Source organism: Melospiza melodia, chromosome 21 (genome assembly GCF_035770615.1).
Source record: "Melospiza melodia melodia isolate bMelMel2 chromosome 21, bMelMel2.pri, whole genome shotgun sequence".
NCBI classification, from domain to species: Eukaryota; Metazoa; Chordata; class Aves; order Passeriformes; family Passerellidae; genus Melospiza; species Melospiza melodia.
The window spans coordinates 12,558,454-12,576,506 of NC_086214.1; the positions used below are offsets into that span (position 1 = coordinate 12,558,454).

At 39.9% G+C, this 18,053-nt stretch overlaps 1 protein-coding gene across 8 annotated transcripts in view; it reads right to left on the bottom strand.

Annotated features, from left to right (window-relative positions):
- BCAS3 (BCAS3 microtubule associated cell migration factor) overlaps positions 1–18,053 on the bottom strand; it is a 295,445-nt gene that overhangs the window by 240,435 nt on the left and 36,957 nt on the right. For all 8 annotated transcript variants that reach the window (XM_063174268.1, XM_063174266.1, XM_063174267.1 and 5 more), the window contains exons 10-12: positions 8,487–8,563; positions 6,743–6,826; positions 1,304–1,474 (exon numbers count right to left, since the gene is read on the bottom strand). In XM_063174268.1, the coding sequence (XP_063030338.1) occupies positions 1,304–1,474; positions 6,743–6,826; positions 8,487–8,563 (332 nt within the window). The remainder of the gene's footprint in view (positions 1–1,303; positions 1,475–6,742; positions 6,827–8,486; positions 8,564–18,053) is intronic.

The following is an 18,053-nucleotide window of genomic DNA, read 5'->3' on the forward strand; positions in this document are numbered from 1 at the left end:
GATCTATCATTTTTTCCCCCTAGGCCAATGCAGAAGAATCAAAGCACAGACAGGGACCAGCAGAAATAATGACCACATTAAACAGCTTCATCAGAAATTTATGAAGTCAAATTTGGCTTTTTTTTTTTTTTCCTTATAGCATATGAAGAGCCAAGAAATTATTTTTTTCCTGGAAACAAAAACAAATCCCAGAATTATTTTAAAACCTGACTATAAGATCCTAATTTTTTTTTCCATTATGTTTTTTCTTTTATTTCAATTTTGGAAGAAAATGTCTATAGTGCTTTATGAACAATTCCCTTTCAATGCAACATTGCTTGGCTAAACACTGCCAAAATTAATTCTCAAGGAACAACCATAACAAAGTTTTTCTTTGTTTTGTGTTGCTTTTTTCAAGTAAAAGATTTTATTTTCCTGTCAAGAAAAAAATAAAATAACTTTGCTAATCATTTGACTTCTGATGTGTCCTTAATACCTCAAAACTTACCTGCAATGAGCTTCATAAAGATAGGGGAAAACAAGAAAAAAACTGAAGTTTTTTTTGCTTTAAATTCAATAAATGTGACCATGAGAAAAAAAAATTCTCACAGACTAGTTACAGAATAATGAAGTGTGTGGGAGTTCTGCATAAACACTGAATCCAGGACCAGCCACTTTAAAAATAAATGAGTGTTAGAAACAAACAAAAAAGACATGGATATCTTCCCTGGCATAAAGACAGGAAAATCCAACAATTTAGAAATTGTCTGATAATGGTGGGGAGTTTGTAACAAATTATTCTTCCTGATGCACTGCACTGTGTATTAGTATATACAGTAAATTTATTCTATTATTATAAAACAGTGCAAATGCCTCACAAACAGAATTGTGCTCCACTACATTTGGGATTTACATAAAATTATAACTTGTACACTTCACACCCAACTTCCCCCATCGTTTTTTTTAGCCTGGAATTCAGCAAGTCCCCCATTCCCAAACAGCCCCACATTCCAGTTCTGTATTAATAAAGATCATCAGACTCCATCTCCACTTCCACTGATCAGCATCAATCAATGTCAATTAGGAACAAGTGTTGGGGAGACAAAATGTGACACTTCACACTTGATCTTGTCAAAGTGTCACATAAATATGCTGCAAGGACAATATATATTTTGGCTGCATTTCAGCCCCAAACAGGATTTTATCCCAGCTCTGTGCGCCTGTAAAACTCCTCCGGTTGATTTTGCACTCCCACCAGCACAGCGAGGATTTCCCCGGGGCTGGGGTGGCCACGCAGGCTCTGGCTGGGTGCACACACTGTTACCTGTCCCTCTGCCACCGTCTCGGTGTCGATGATGGTGACAATGCCAGGCACCAGGGGACTCCTGCGCAGGTTGCTGTGAGCCAGGATCTCCTCCTCGGTGGCTCCCGACGGCAGCGTCCCCGTCAGCTGCGTCACCACCTTCCCCACCATGGTCAGCCCAGTCTTTATTGTCTGCAAAAAAAAGGGAGAAAACTCCTTCAAATGGTGTTTGGGGCTGTGCTGTGGGATCGGCTCGGATTCTTTCTGGAAGGGGATTTTTTTAGGAGTGGTGTATCAGCTGCAAATGCTGCAACAAAACAGCTTGGAAAAATCTGGTGCGATAGCAAATGGAAGAATTCACCTTTCTTTTGGAAGTCAATTATGCCAAAGTATTACTGAAAAAAGAAGTATTTTAATGTTCAAATAATTTAATGTGTTTGTATTTTAAATATTCCAGTGCTGGGGTTTGTTTTAACTTTGATTTTAGTTACTCCCATAGCATGCATGGTCAGAAGGATCAAAGACAAGACCACGATGGGTGTGAGGAGGGTACTGCTCACACAAAATACAAACAGCCCCCAATGCTCACAGAGTTTTGTCTTCTGCACAGTGCAAGAGACCAAGAATTTGTCTTTTGCTACATCTGACACACTCATTTTTTACTCAGTAATTAAGCATTAAAACTAGATATGAGACTCAAATCCAGGAAAATTAAAAATGCCACCCTTGAAGTCCTGGAACTCCCAGGCACGTCCCAGCACAAGGGATGGGACTTTCCAGGCTCTGCATGTTTCCCAGACAGGGGTTTCAAAACACATTCACTGCACCTGTTTTTAGCAGCTAAAGATGCTGAAGATTATTTTTATTTTGCTTTATTTTATTTGGAGAAAGAGGCAGAGTAGACACAGTAGGAGAGATGCAGACTGAAAGAAAAACAAGCCCAACTACAACTTTAAATATTTTCTCCTTGAACCAAGGACTGTGCCTTATTTGCCTGTAAAGAATTGAGCAGATTTATTATGCAATATAAATAAGAAATAGCAAAAGAGATCAGAATGGAATGACACTGTAACAAGCCAATTCTTAACTAAAAAGACAAGCTAAGCTGCCTGCTAAATTGAAAAGGAAAAACATGTCCAGATCCCAGGCTGAAACCAAGAAGCAGCCACAAATCAATTGCAACTGCTTTGTTTAGTGCTAAAATCTCAAACTGCAGTGATTAGAAAACACATTAGTGTTCATCAATTAGCAGCCAAACGTTTGTTTTAATAATTCATGGGAAATGACTTACACAAAGTCTGTTAGTGTGCTGTCAGGAAAGCCTCTGAAGGGCCAACAGCAGCAGGCGCCACACGGTATCGATGGCCACGGCCAGCCAGGAAGGCTGATTAACCTCTGAGATGCCTCTGCTGATGGACTCACCCCATTAATGCTAATGGAGATACTTCCACTTAAAATCGAGCCAGGCCTTTAGCACAGCAATGGCTTTGGGGGTTTAAAGTCTTTAGTAATATCCTGCCATTTGTTTCTTGTTATTTCTTTTTATACCCAGCTACGGCAGAGGAGAATAAAACGGGTTTTAACAGTGGCCAACTCAGGAGGCTGGGAGAGGTAACATAAAGCAGATATTGACAGCTGAGGAATAAACCTAAAATAGCCCCAGTGCCATCACAGGGATGCATTCCAGCTCTCCTGGCAAAAACTGACAAGGCAGTTTTTTGGCCAATAGCTAAAATCCTAGAAAATGATTCGTTCTCAGTTTAGAAAGCAGTAAATGCTACATGGCAAAATACCTGAGCAAGGGAGAAGGCTAAAAACTGTAACTGACCTGTTTTAGAAAATATCTTTAATATTTATAATGAGAGCAATGGGATGGCAAAGCACCAAGCATAAACTGACAGCTCTCCAGAAGGAAATGAGCAGTGTGGGAGCAGCGTGGGGCTGCAGCAGGCAGAGGTGTGCAGAGATGTGGCCAAGGCCATTAGCTCAGAAATATCAGTGCATGACCATTACAGCACTTACTGCCCTGTGCTGTTGTGTATATTTGCAAAAACTTCTGGGGTAATCTTTAACCTTTCCCATGCCATATCAGCTGTCCCCTCCATCCATTAGGGCTAATGACCTTGCTCTCACATAAGCTGTTAGTCCTCATTAAGAAGTTATCAGGTAACAAGAGAAAACAGATGCAGCCTTTGCTAAATCACTTTACCAGTACAGGATTAAAAGATACAGAGAAGGAATCAAGCAAAGGAGTTATGAGGTGAGAAGGACTTGGTTTATAATTTGATGTGAGACATGTGACAGAGCAAATACATTTTAAATGAAATGGGTTCAAGTTTGCACTGTCTCAGTCCCTTTGCCACTGATGGGAACCCGCCAGTGAAGTCTGCTGATAAATACAATTAAAATACTTGATCCAGTTTCTTTTGTACCCAATGATCCACAGTATGCAGAAACACACATTATTGATATGCTCATGTGCACCCTATCTACTTCAAAATATGACTGTTCACATCTATTTGAATATAAAGAAATACATATATTTAATTAAAATAGATGTATGCCCTCATACCTCATTTAATTGAAAAGTAAGTACAACTTTAATTAGATGAAAAGAATTAAAATGCACCATTCAATGCCTGTTAGGATGCTTTGTTCCAACAAAGGCCTTGCATCCTTTTAGTGACAACACAATATATTGTTCCTGTTTCTCCTAATAAATACATTTTATATGATCTATTTGATTGCAAATGAAAAACCTATAGACAGCAGAAAGAGACATCAAAAAGATCTGCCTTGGGTGTCAACACAGTGAGGCTGAGCCTCACACTTAGTTTGAACAAAGGGATAACAGGGTTTATTCTGAAAGAAATTCCGTGTCCATGCCACCATTTGTTCAACTGAAAAGAATCTTTATCCCATGGAAGGGACTTCCCTGTGTGCATGCCCTGAGTGCATTCTACAACACCTCTAAGGAATTATACTTTCATTTTTCCAGACACATCCATTTTTATCTGCACCCATCATAAATCCAAATGTGAATCTTGACACATTTTTCTGCTTCCCAAAATTTTCTGCTTGGTCAAGTCACAGAAACTACCAGAGCTTTTAGAACATGAACACTCAGAAAGGCACCAACACAATCACAACCTTGACCTCGGTGATTTTGGTGAACAGGGACCTTCCCAAATAACTCCCAAGGTATTTGATTAAGGAGGAAATTTATTTGCTGCACCAAGAGCAGCAGCTCCCACTGAGGACAAACCCCTGGTCCCACCAGGACATGGGTCAGCAAAGGGAAAACCATTACAGAAAATATTCTGTGTTGCCACCAAGACCTTCCAGAGAGGATCTGAAAGGCAATTCTGCAAAGTGACCCTGCTGAAAGCTCTCAGCTCTCCTTCTCTTTCATACAAAGGTTCTTTCCCTTCAGTAGAAAATTGGAAGCCAAGCAGAGAAAAGGCTGTAACCCAAGGTAACCTGGCAAAACAAGAACTTTAATGGAACCACTTCTGAACCAAACAGCAGCACTGCAGGGGAAAGGAAAGGACATCCACTTCCCAAAAAGCTGCTCCTGCACTAATCAAAGCAAAGAATTACAAACCCCTGCAGCTGATAGGACACAACAGCATAAATAGAGGTTCATAAATGAAGAGTTAAATAAGGAAAGAGTGAATTGATGATGAGGAAATGAAATGGACAAAGAGCAACAGATATATGGAGCATCTATTTGCCAGCAAGAAAGTCAGCCCTGCAGTTATCAGAGATGAAAACCTGCTAGACAGCAAGCCAAGACTCAATGAAATCACTAATAAATTAAACATTGCAGATTTACTGTGGCATGCTCGTGGATAACAAATTAATACACTAAGGCTGAGACACTCCTCAAGAGCCAAATCATGCAAATATTTAAAACTATATTAGTATTAATCTTGTCTATTACAGTAACATCCAACAGGCAGGAGCATGAGCAATGTGCTGTGCAAACACAGAGCAGCAGCAGCCCGTGCCCTGGGGATTATCCCTTTTCCTAACTCTCACTGGGAGTTTATCTCTGTACAGAGGCTAACAATCTTTTCTTTCCTATGATTATAAACACATTTTATCTTCAGTATCTACTCACATGATGCAATAGCACTACTTCAGTGTGATAAACTCAGCTTAACAGCAGAATTTGTGGATTATGATCCCTTGCTAGTACTACTCAGCAGGGAAGGCCATCAGCTACAGTGATCTGCTTGCAGGATTTTGCCACATCTGATCCAAACTGTGGCTGATCGCACTAAGCCACTCAGTTTTTCAAAATTATCTGTGCTATAAAAAAGATGTTCACGATGCTGGGATTGAAGGAGTTTGGGGAGATTTCCCCATACACATCTTTAACTGTGCTGATGGTGAAAGTACAGAGAGATCCAGCAAATCACCTCAGGAGAGGAGCAATTCCAGCTCCCCTCAAAAATGTAAAAAGCTGTGATTTTTCTCCTTCTCTGGCCACACAGTGATTGTGATGGACTGTGTTTGTTTTTCTGTTTTGCTTTCACATGAGCTGGCCTGCCCTGTCTCTCTCTGTGGCTTCTCCTAACTGTTGTTTTCCTCGGTGCCACTGAGCCCTCTGTCCCACGCTGTCATTTCATTCCTATTATTAGGTTTGTTTTGTTGCACATATCAGAAATGAAAAGGCTGGTGGTTACAAGAGAAGCTTGTAATCAGCACCGAGTTCACCCCACGGTGCCAGAACTCACTCTGTGTGTGTGTGTGGGAAAAAGAAATTGTTGTTGCAGCAAGGAAAGGAGCTGGGAGGGAGACAGTGAAACAAAAGTTGTGCTCGGTCTTGTTTAAGATTTTTCCAAGCCATGAGCTTCTTTTGATACTACAAAAGGCCAGACATTTCTCTGAAAACAGAGGGATTTTATAACATCATCTGAAGTACAAAAACGAGGCAATGGAACCTATATGTAAACAGTCATTAATAAGCTGTAACCTTCAAAGAAGGTAATTAATTAGCTCCAGTACTGTGCTGTCACCCTTCAGAGAGAGCAAAACGTATAATGGGGGTGTGATGGAGTCCAAAGAGCACCAGGCACTTGTAAAGTCACTTTTCATGATGCTAAAAGACTAATAATTCACAATGTTGATTTCTAACCATATAAACTTGTGCCACTACGAACAGCCATTATACAAATCCATCCCACTGTCACTTCCCTCTAATGTAAATAGCTGTTTGTAATAAATGAAATTTTTAAAAATCAGTTCAGAACCAGAAACAGTTTGTGGAAAGCTACAGTTAGTCAGGGATCTGCAGGATGGGGAGGGCAGGCACAGTGCTGCTGCTGCTGCAGGGCTCTCAGTGTGCTCTCCTCTCTGGGAAGGGAGGGGGTGATGACACACAGCCCAATTCAGCAGGGAAACCTCATAATTATGTTGCAGGAGCAGCTCTCCCAGGGCAGATGATGGACTCACTTTGGCAGCACTAATGACTGTGGCAGTGTAAGACTGAATGTTGTCTCCACAGGCTCCACCACGGGACTGATGGCATCGGATCAGCTACGAGAAGAAAGACAGCAACCAAGTCACTACTATTAAACTACACAAACCCAGAACCCATTACCAGAGCTCTTATTTATCATGTACAGTGGTGTGTTTTTTCCTACAAACAGCAAAAAGCCCTGCTGAGACACTTAACCCCTTTTTATAATCTTCTGGGTGCCACCCAGACTGTCGCGTCCCCCGCTCCAGTTTTCAATTACCAGATGAGTACTCACTAAGAATTCATAAACTTTGAAATGGTGGGATTTTTGGTCTGGCAGCAATACCACAAATAAATTTAAATAAATATAATCAAAAGCTTTAGCCGTGTATATGCAACATTAAATATCAGCCATTCTAAGAATCTGAGTGTGGCTTTCCCCTCCTTTTTATGACGAGCAAGCAAAGAAATGACAAAGGAAAAGAGTTGTTTGAAACTTTGCATTTAATAGATTAAAGGAATGTACATGGGGCTTGCTTTATATTGCCTGCCTTCAAAATCAATAAATCAAAACAAGACTCTTGTACCTGCCATCACCCTACAAAATTAGGTTTTGCCTTTGAACCCTAAGGAACAATAGAATCTGTGCTTCTATGCAAAATTAGGAAAAAATATAGGTATTCATTGCTTGCACACAAAACATGTTGCTTGTTGAACTATTTGAGCTAAAGAAAATTAAAAATTACTGTAAAATGTATTTGTTTCTAAAGGCTTTTCTGTCCTGCTTATATTTAAATATCCAAATAAAAATACCTAAACTAGGGAAAGCCCACAGTGAATTTACCTGGGCACACACAAGCCATTTAAACTCCCTTTGTGATATAATTCTTTTGCTGATATTTTTAATCCCATGCTGAGCAGGGTTAGGTTTTCCAGCATCAGCAAGGTGTGGCACTAAAGAAAAGGCAAGCCTGAATTTGGGAAGAAATCATCTGTGCTGGAGGAGGTGTAACAGCAAATAGATTTCTAAAATCCGCCTCTGATAATTTCTGGCTCAGCTCTAGAAACAGCTTCTCCACTCACAGGTGGAAGGGAGAAAAAACATCTGCTTTGAAATAAAAATAAGGCATTAGGAGCCAAATTCAGGCTTCACTTCAAGCTTTAAATACACAACCACTCCTCTGGGTAAAAGCAATGATCATTTCTTTGCTTGGGAATCTATTTTCTTTGTCTCTAGAAAGATGAAAAAAAGTCTGAAATTTTTCATATTTTTTCTTGGAGCTTAACTTTTTCAAAGCTGTTCAAAAGTGGCCAATTTAATACTGTTTTCTAAGCTACAGAGTGCATTGCTGTGTTGGCTCAGACAAACCCAGGCTCTGTCCAGACTCAGTTTCCCCAAAGAGAATTTAGGAAGTGTTTTTTTGCCTAGCTTCAGAAGTGGCTGTAATTAAATGTTTTAAACTTTTAAAGCACAAAATGGGTTGATTATTGTGTTACCTCACTGAAAACACATGTTGATGGCTGTCTTCTCTACCTTCCAAGTTTCTTAAACTGAGATTTAATCAAATGTGCAAAGTAAAGATTTAATATTTTAAAATACTTAGGACTGTCATTTTAAAGCAACTCCTCTTACAGACTTTCTTTTGCACATAGCTTTTTCCTGAGACCTTTTCTTTTCTTTTTTCCCCCATATTTACAAAATTTAGAAGTGTTTTTTGATATCAAACCCCTCCTTACCTTGTTTTCTGCATAAGCAAGCCAACGGCTTCCAAGAGCAATAGGATTCATGTTTGGCCCTGGACAAGGATAGCAGCCTGCAAAGTTTAAAAAGGCAACATTAAGAAATATCTCAATGACTTCTTCCAAAGAATTTTATTTATTGCCAAGAAAACAAAAAGTCTAAACAAAAGCCTTGCAGTTGCTAATATCACTCAGTGGATGCTTGCATTTTTGTTTCTAGAGATAAGGCTGTGGTTAGATGAGCTATTTTGAACATTTAATTATGTGTAAATATTCATTTCTCCTTTTGTTTGTATTTTTAAAGTAATTTTGATACAAAAATGACATTCTGGGGTGAGGGAGTAGTGATGTTTGACTCGATTGGTTTTGTATCTTCACTTTTTAATTAATTTTATTTGATTGACACCTTTCTGTTGGTGAACAGTTCACTCACTTCAACCCCTTCTGGATTTTTACTGTATGAAAGGATGTATTGTGCTCTTGGTTTCAGTTTTAGTAATTCTATATACAAACCTTCAGACTTTCAAAATGCTTTTGCTTTTGATTTTACCAATTCTCTATACAAGCCCTCAGTCTCTTCATATACTTTTTGCACAAACTTTACAGTGTGAAAATTTGTAATTCCTTTAAAATTGGTAGCAATATTTCCACTGTTACCTGCTTTCCATTACCTTTATATTATCATTAAAAATAGATTTATACATATGGATAAAAATGAGCATAGAAAAGAGAATTATTCCTGAGGATTTAAACATGAAAATATCTATTAGACAAAATAGCTGTGAATGAAAACATGGAAAGGCTTAAAATAAATCACATTAAATGGCATTTCATATATAAAGTTTTTAAAATATGTATTTTTATAAAATGTTGTAAGTAAAATAAATTTTTAATAAATAAAATAATTTGTATTTGTAAAAATAATTTATATTTAAAAATAAGCATTTTTACATTAAAAAATAAGGAGTAAAGAACAGGGGGAAGGAGGAGGCTATCAAGCAAATGGTTAATCTCACTTTTCATCACATCTTAGGCTAATACAGTCAATTTAGCAATTTAAGTTCTCTCACTGACTGGGCAAGAAACAAAATATTGAAGACCTTGCAGACATGTGTGTCTGATTTAAAGGAGCCCTGGGCAGCTGCTCCTGTACCCAGGCTGAGGGAGCGCAGACAAACTGCATTTCAGAACACATCCAACACAACTTTTATTCAGTGTATTGCTCAAAATCCTAATAAAAAATAAACCCCAAACCCAGTCAAGTGAAATTTTCTATTTTCTGAATCTCTGATGTGAGACTCTGACCCTGCTCTGCACCCACAGCAGGGAAAAGAACCTGATCCCACAAATGCCCAGCTCTGTTCCAGCAGACTCAAGAAGAGTCCAGAACATTTCCTCAGCACAACAGAACTTCCAGAAGGGGACAGGTTTTATTTCCCACACCTGCAAAGCAGTGAGAAGCAGTGTGGGAGGTGTTAGCACCTTTCTGGAAGGTTCCATGGACATTTGACAACGCTTTGGATGCGGGTTTGGCCCCGCCGAGATAAACAAGCCTGGATTTCATTTTCCAGAGCAGAGCACGGAGGGAATTGCAAAATTCCAAAGATCACAGCAAGCTGCTCGAAAGGTCAGAAAGGAAGGGGAGAATGAATTCACCCAGTTAAACCCAGTATGAATTCACCCAGTTAAAGCCAGTATGAATTCACCCAGTTAAAGCCAGTTAAATCCAGAATGAATTCACCCAGTTAAAGCCAGAACGAATTCACCCAGTTAAAGCCAGTCAAACCCAGAATGAATTCACCCAGTCAAACCCATCCCAGACAGGGTTTGTGAGCCCTTATCGCCGGCCCGATCTCAGGAAGGAAAACGAATTCTGAAGAGATGATGCTACAATTGTTATTGCATTCCAGGAGTGCATAAAATGTGGGTAGCCAGAGCCTCTTAAGGAACAAAGCAAGCAAAAAAAAAAGGTTGTAAATACAGCCCTGGGTTGTAAATACAAACGTGTTCTTCCGATGACATTATAGATCAGGAGCGCTGAGGTTTTAATGCCGACTTCTGCCTCGGCAGCTCTTATCTGGGTCAGGAAAGGAATTCAGGTCCCCAAACCTTTCTTTTACCTTCCCTTTTATGTATAAAATACAGCACTCAAAGTTGCCAGATGATAACCCTCCTCATGTAAATCTCTACAGTGACTTCAGAACCAGTGACTTGCACTTCCCAAATTCAGAACATCCCTGCAGGAGAAAACTAAAGGAGTCTCAGCAATTCATAGCAAAAAAACAAGTCCTGCTTGGAAAAGGGAGCTGTTCTCAATTACTTCAGTGAACTGAAGCCATTGAAGAACTGCAAGAAGAATTCTTCCAATCCAAAATTGATCACTGAACAGAAGAGTTACTTGGAAAAGCTGGGACTGCCCTCCCCAAATGCACTGCCCGTGGTTTGTCCCACGAACTGGGCTCAGTCAATCAGACTCCACACACAAATCAACCAGTTCTAAGAATAAACTCCACAAAGGTCAACAATTCAGCTCAGTCCTAAACTCTACTCTTCGATACGAAAAACAGCGTTAAAAAAAGGAGCCATTTCCTCCCTTTCTTTTCTTTGCAAGTCTTTGCATTTTGGAAACTTGCAGCAGCACAAGGATAAACAAAGGGTTATACTTTATGGGAAGGAAAAGCAAATTGTTTTTCTGCTTTCCAAAAAAACAGCTGGAGTCAGCAGAACATCATCTATGAGGCAAATGAAAAGACAGACACGGCGTGACCCATCGAGCTGGGCCGTCCAATCCTCAGCAGCCCCACTCTCTTAAAGATTAACTTCTATTTCTACCAGACTTCAAAACAACAGAGGAAAAAGCCATTCTAAGCAATAACAGCAGCAACTTTAGCGTGTTTACAATAGCAATGAACATAATGAGAATGCAGAACTAACTGTCAAGAAGACCAAAGTTTCCAAGTTTTAATGACAGCATGGAGAGGTCATCCAAGAAAGGATCACTCAGGGAAAGTCCTTCCAAAAGTGCAGCAAACCAAGCAAGTACTAAAAAATATCTGATCTTAGAACAAGCTTAACTGGGCCTATAACTCACAAAAATATAGGTGAAAACCTACTGGAAACTACTTCATAACTTTTGAGTACACATTGTTATCTTCTGCCTCTGTGCAGAGGAAATGAGAACTTCAAAGCTGGGAAAAAAGGAAGAAAAATTGCATTTTGAAAATCAGAATCAAAGTTTAAGTTTTTCTGCTAATCTTATCAAGTTTCTATGCCCAAAAATTCCAACTGGTGCTGCCCTAAGGAACAGTGAGGAATAAAAAATGGGGCTTGGCTAAGGACACCCTGGGACTCACATCCTATGCCTCTGTTTTCCCACTTCCAAGATGTAAATGTTACCTACAGCCCCATAAGTAAATTTTTCAGTGTTAAATTTCTACATTTCTTCCCTTTTTAAAAAAATAACTGGGTTATAAAATTATAACTGCAATAAGGATATAGTTTGTGATTATTGGCATTCAAAAAAGCATTAAACTTACTTGTTGCTGTGCTGATTTTATATATTTTGTTTTACTGAGAATGCAGGAATCCCACATTACCTGAAGCTCTCCAAAGAGCTACACAAATGTTTGCTTTGTGAGTGGGCAGAGAGAAGGTTGACTTATTTTCCATTAATTTTCCATTTATTTCCATTAATTTTAACTATTACCCTTATGGTAGTGATGAAAATCTCTACCACCCTCTGGAGATTCAAATCCATAAGCTCATAATAAACCAAATCATCTCCTCAACTCATCTTTGAAAACTCACACAAATAAATATCCCCTCCTCTGACTCTGGATCTTTCCATCAGTCTTGAGCTCCTCCAAGAAACCCAAGGCTCCAGTGCTTTCCTTGAATTGTTTTCCAAAAGCTGATCCTGGATCTTCAGCGATGGCAATGTGAACACAAAGAGAGCAGCCAAGAGGAGAAAAGCAACACATTCCTGTCCTCTGCCTTGTCCTTTCAACAAACAGCTCACAGGGAAAACTCTGCTCAGAGCAACGCAGTCACTCCAGGCTGCGTCAGCTCCAACACAGCCTGGGCCAATAAATCACAATAAACCTGAACCACTTCCACTGGGGCAGCTCCTCAGCATCTCCACAGCTTCTTCACAAAATAAAGATTTAAAGGAGATACAGGAATACAATATTCTCTCCAGAAAAATCTGATGCCAACAGTCAGAACTTGTCTGAGTTAAGTCAGGGCTTATTTTCAGCTTGCAGAATGATGCACTCAGAACTCCCCACCCACAATTTTATTTCTTTCTTAAACCTCACTAAAACACACTGGAAAATGACATCTGATAAACTATTGCAAATTAATACATGAATTAATAAAGCTGAGGGAATGAAAGCCAAATCAGAATCACCTAACATTGCTTTCCTTCCAGCACATCCCATCATGTTCATCTTAAGACACTACTGGTTGATTTTTAATTTCACAGCACATTATAAGAACTTTATTCCCTACAACAGTATTTATAGCACAGAAAAAAAAAATCTGGTTTTGGTATTTTCCAGACTTTCATCCTCTCTATCTTGACTTTGTTCTTGCTTTTTAATGAAAAACATTTTAAGTTCTTTTCTGTCTTGTTTCAGTCTTTTTCCCTATCAGTTTAATAGGAAAACTTTCTTTTTCCAGCATTTTCACTGCTTTCTTTGCTCCAATTCTCTCCAGTTTCCTTTGCAGTGGTCCATACTCATCCATTTTATAATTATTTTTGATTTCCTGTTTCCTAGGGGGGGAATTTTAATGGATAAGTCACACCTTGCACCTGTGAGGAATCCATACCAGAGGTTTTATTTCAAGCTGAGGGGATGGGCAGTTATTAATACAAAAGCCTTTTAGGATTTTGTCTCTAATCCCAAACTAAGGCAGAAGCAGCATCTTTTGGGTCCCAGGGAATGCCATGTAGGCAGAGATTCCCAGGCTCACCTCCATCCTAAGGAAACCTCTGCAGAAAGAAGGATTTTTCTGTTCAGTGCCTGGCAAGGTTCATTAAAGATGACACATGTCAGCTGAAGTGTCCAGTGGTTTTAAACACAGTTTTCGAAACAAATTCCAAAAGAAGTAACTCATTTCAACAGAAATTCTTTGCCTTTAATCATTCAAAGGACTTGCTGGATTATCACTTCCAAAATCAGTGAAGCAGGGCCATTGTGTATTTTTAAATAAATAGCTCCAAGAACCCACTGAAGTGATGCTACTTCTCTAATAATCAGTCTGCAATTCTTTTTGGGTCTTACAAAACACAGAGCCCTCCATAAGAATGGAATTACAAAACTCCATCCTTAATTCAGAAAGCAGATTCATGGCAGAGAGCACAGTGAGGGAAAATGCAATAAATAATGGGTAGAGTGATACTGTTGTAGCAAAAAGCCTTGTTTATTACAAGAAAAACAAATCATATAAGTTGTTTTATCTAATATTTTTTTGGTTGGTTGTTTTGTTTTTTTGGTTTTTTTAGCAAACCAATTTTTTTGTTGTTTATAAACTGTATAAAGCAATATTGTTTATAAATTCCTCTGGGCTCCTTCTAGATGAAAGGCCCTGTGTAAATGTTATTACTCTCACACTGTCACATACTTTCCAAAACTCTTCTATTGTTCTTGTACTTCCTCCTGTTTAAGTATCACCCATAAAATGGAGTAAAAGAGCGAAGGAGCAGGATGGACCCACTGAGAAATCAGGTTTGCCACCCAGGGCCTTTTTTTCTTACTTATTTATTATTAATATTGAATTATTATCATTATTATTACTACGGAGATCTCCTTCCCTGTCCACTGTACCATGGCAGTTTGAAGCATCTGCACTTTGATGGTCCCAGTGGGTCCCTTCCAGCTCACAAATTCCATCATTTTATAATTTTACTGTTACTCCACAGGTCCAAGCACAATCCCAGAGCTTTCACTACAAATAGCAGTGGCCTTTCATATTCATTAGGCCTTGCTGTTTTATTTAGCACCAATTTGATTGATTTCAAGGCAATGTTTAATCTCAGGTTTACTTTCTTATTTTGTTCAGACTTGGACAGTGACAAATAATAAAAGTTGCCACTGAGGTTGTTGTTTCTGCACAGGACAATGTCAGATGGCTTTGCTTGCCCTTTAACATTAAGGATTTGGGTGCTTTAGATAAAAATAACTTATATAGAAACAAAGAGCACTTCCTGTTTTACATCTAATTTGTAAAACTGTCAGAGCCTGCAGATATGACAGACAGACATCTTGGGGACTGAGGCCTCTGTTGTGGCTTTATGCAGCTTTTCTGTTGTATTTACATTTTCCTGCAGTGGAGCAAAACCTCCTGCAAGCACCAAAGCTGTTTGTTCCCATAAATCCACCATAGTACCCTAAAAACCTCTCCAAAAAGTGTTCCAGCATTATCCTGGAATGGTGAGACACTGGTTCCCACAGCCAGGAATAAAAAAAAAAATCTTATAAATAATTCTGTTAGAAAAAAAAAAAAAAAAAGAAAAATTAAATCAACATTTCCCAGGGAAAAACACCATGAAGGGGTAGGTGCTCATATAAATGTGTGTGTATAAAAATTAAAAGTGCTTATGGCAATCCACAGGGACATACTTGGCTCTTCTTCACTGATCAAGAAAATCCTGTGACTCAGGAGTTCCCTTCCCACCTGCCCTGAGGACTTTCGATCAGGGCTGACCCCCACAGACAAAGGAATCCTGTCAATTATTACCCCGTGTGGGACAGCAGCAGAAATGCCCACAGCTCAGGAGGGAAACACACACAACTCCTGCAAGAATGTGCCTCTTCAGGCATTAAACCTCCTCATAAGACACCCAGAGTTTTCACTTTGAAGTCAAGAGCTCAAACTGCTTCCTGTGAGCCCGACAGGGAAAGGAATTCCAACAGAAATGTCCAAAAAAGCCTTGAAGATTTCCAGACCAGCCCTGGGACAAACTGAAACCACCAAATTATTCCTTTGTGTGAATGTGAGAGCACACAGCAATCCCAAATCCAAAGTGCCGATCAGAGCATCCAACACCATTTGCTTTGGGGTTTTACTCACTTGGAGAGGTGCAGGACATTCAACATCCACAGACTGATTTTGGCTTGTGGGGAGAAGCCTTTCCAGAATTTCTATACAATAAAATACTCTGACTAAAATCTGCAGAATTACCTCTCAGGGCTCTCCAGAAGAGCATCAATAGAAACGTGGTGCCAGCTAATGGCTGCAGTAAGTGTCTCCATCCCTGGGGAACCCTGGATGGAGAATTTATCAATATGAGGAGTGAAGGGCCAGGGAGGCTGAGCAGGAGCTCCTTATCAGACACAGGGATGATGCCACGTGCATGATCTTATCTGGGAGCAACTGTGCTCAGCCCAGGGGGTGGGCAGGATGTTCTTTATGGACAAGGAAAGGATCCATCAGGCCATACTCATAATCAGCAGTGTTGCACTAAGTAAGCAGTTTTGGGGTGAGGAGCACTGATGGACTAGAAATCAATGGAATTCAGCTTTTCTGCAGCTTTTCTTTAGAGCAAAGGAGGGGCAAAAAAAGCCTGAGCATCACTTTGGTTTCTGTGCATCACTTTGGTTTCTGATCCTTCAGCCACTGAAGGAAATCTGAAGTGAACCACAATAAAACTCTCAGCTATTTAAGAATCTATTTAAAATCCACACCTTGACACTCACCACAAGTAAAGGAAATACATTCTTAGCATAAGCATCAAAAGAAATTTTGGGTTTTTTTTTTTAGTTTGGCCACATGAGCACCTAAGGCAGTGCAGGATGTGAAATTCCTGCTGGGCTTTCTCCTCCCCTTGGTGTCTTTCCTTAGGGAAAGGAGCTGGCTCCAAGCACCAGGAGAGCAGTGATGGATGGAAGTGACTGCCTTGAGACTGATGTTCTGCCTTCTCCTAGCAGACATTTGAAAATCAGAACACCCCACAGGGTAGATCAGGGGATATCCTGGTAATTTTTCTACAATAGTTACAGCATGTTTTCTCTCCACATTTAAGCACCTGTCTTAAATTCCCTCTCCCAGTCTGGAGCACCTGTACACTGAGGTTTTGTTACAAAAGGCACAAATAAAACATTCTGGCTCCCTGCCATGCAAGTCAAATCAGTACAATTCCATGTAATCCCAAGCAGAGGAAAACAAAGGTTGGTTCCATGTCAAACTTGCTCAGGAAAAATCAGGAAATGCAGGAGTTAAAACGTTCCAACAGCAGCACGAACTTGTCCATCTACATCCTGAATATTTTATGGCATATTTATTGTAACAATATATTAAGCTACACATCCAACCACAAAAACAAAAACAGAAAGACAAACACTCCTCATGTGCACAGCAGCTGCATTAGCATTTCTGAGGAACTTCAGAATTCCTGACACTGCTTTTAATTGGACATTCTGCATTTCATTTCTATGTATAATCAACAAAACAGAGCAGAGCTTCTGCTTCACATTTGTGCTGTCTCAGTGAGGCTCTAAGGCTCCCACACCACTTAGGCATGGAAGATGCAATTTCCACACCAAATCTTCTTGAAAATAAAGATTTTCTTTTCCCTAAAAGCAACACAAAACCCTTCAAAGAGTCAGTGATCCTCAGCAATATTTCTGTCCTTTGTGCCCTCCCTCCTGACCAAAACCAGTCAGAGAATCTTTTCCATGCTGTCACATTCTCTGGGCAGGCAGTGACACCCTCACAGCTGAGGTGCACCAGTCTGGGCAGGACACAGGCTGTCCCAACAATGCAAACAAAAAGGAATCCAAGACCTTTCCCTCAGCTTCCTTCTCAAGGATTTCTATTTTTTAATTGATACTGGCACTGTCCTTTAATAATTTTTTCAAAGGCACAGCCAAGGAAGGCAGTGGTGGCCAGTTGGCTGCCTCCCAGAAGTGCCTGCAGCTACCGAGGGAGCTCATTTCCATCCCCCTGCAAACACAGCAGAGCAGTTTAAGCCTTTAAGATGCGCTCTCAGGTCCAGGAGACTTCAGCACATGAAATGGGGAAGCTCAGACAAAAGCTCTGCTGTGCCCCGACGTGCCAGGGCACAGCACCTGCCTGGCAGCAGGACCCAGGGAATGGCTGAGCTTGGCATCCTCAGCACAGGCCCCAGAACCCCTAAATCCAGGGGAAAACCACAGCTCTGCCCACTCACAGCATGGCACTGCCAGAGGGAAGGGCTGGGCTGGCTCCAGCGCTGGCAGCATCCAAAATGCCCCAAAAATGAGCTTGTCCTTAATTAAACCAGAGGAAAGTTTCAGAAAATCTTGAATTTTTCATATTAAAAAGCAGCACAGCTGGAGAAATACACTGGCATTAGTGACATTTTAGGAAGTTTTGGACTTTCTAAAAAAATAGTTTCTTCATTCCTCCAGAAGTATTAATTTATCCTCTTTATATTCCACAGCTGCTCCACAAAAGGCAAATCAAAGTTATGTTTAAAAAGCAGAGTATCCCTGCTTCTCAAAATTAACTTCAGGACTTAAATTTTTAAAAATAAATTGCAGTATCTTAAACCCAATAAAATAAGTCCAGAAATTCTCAGAA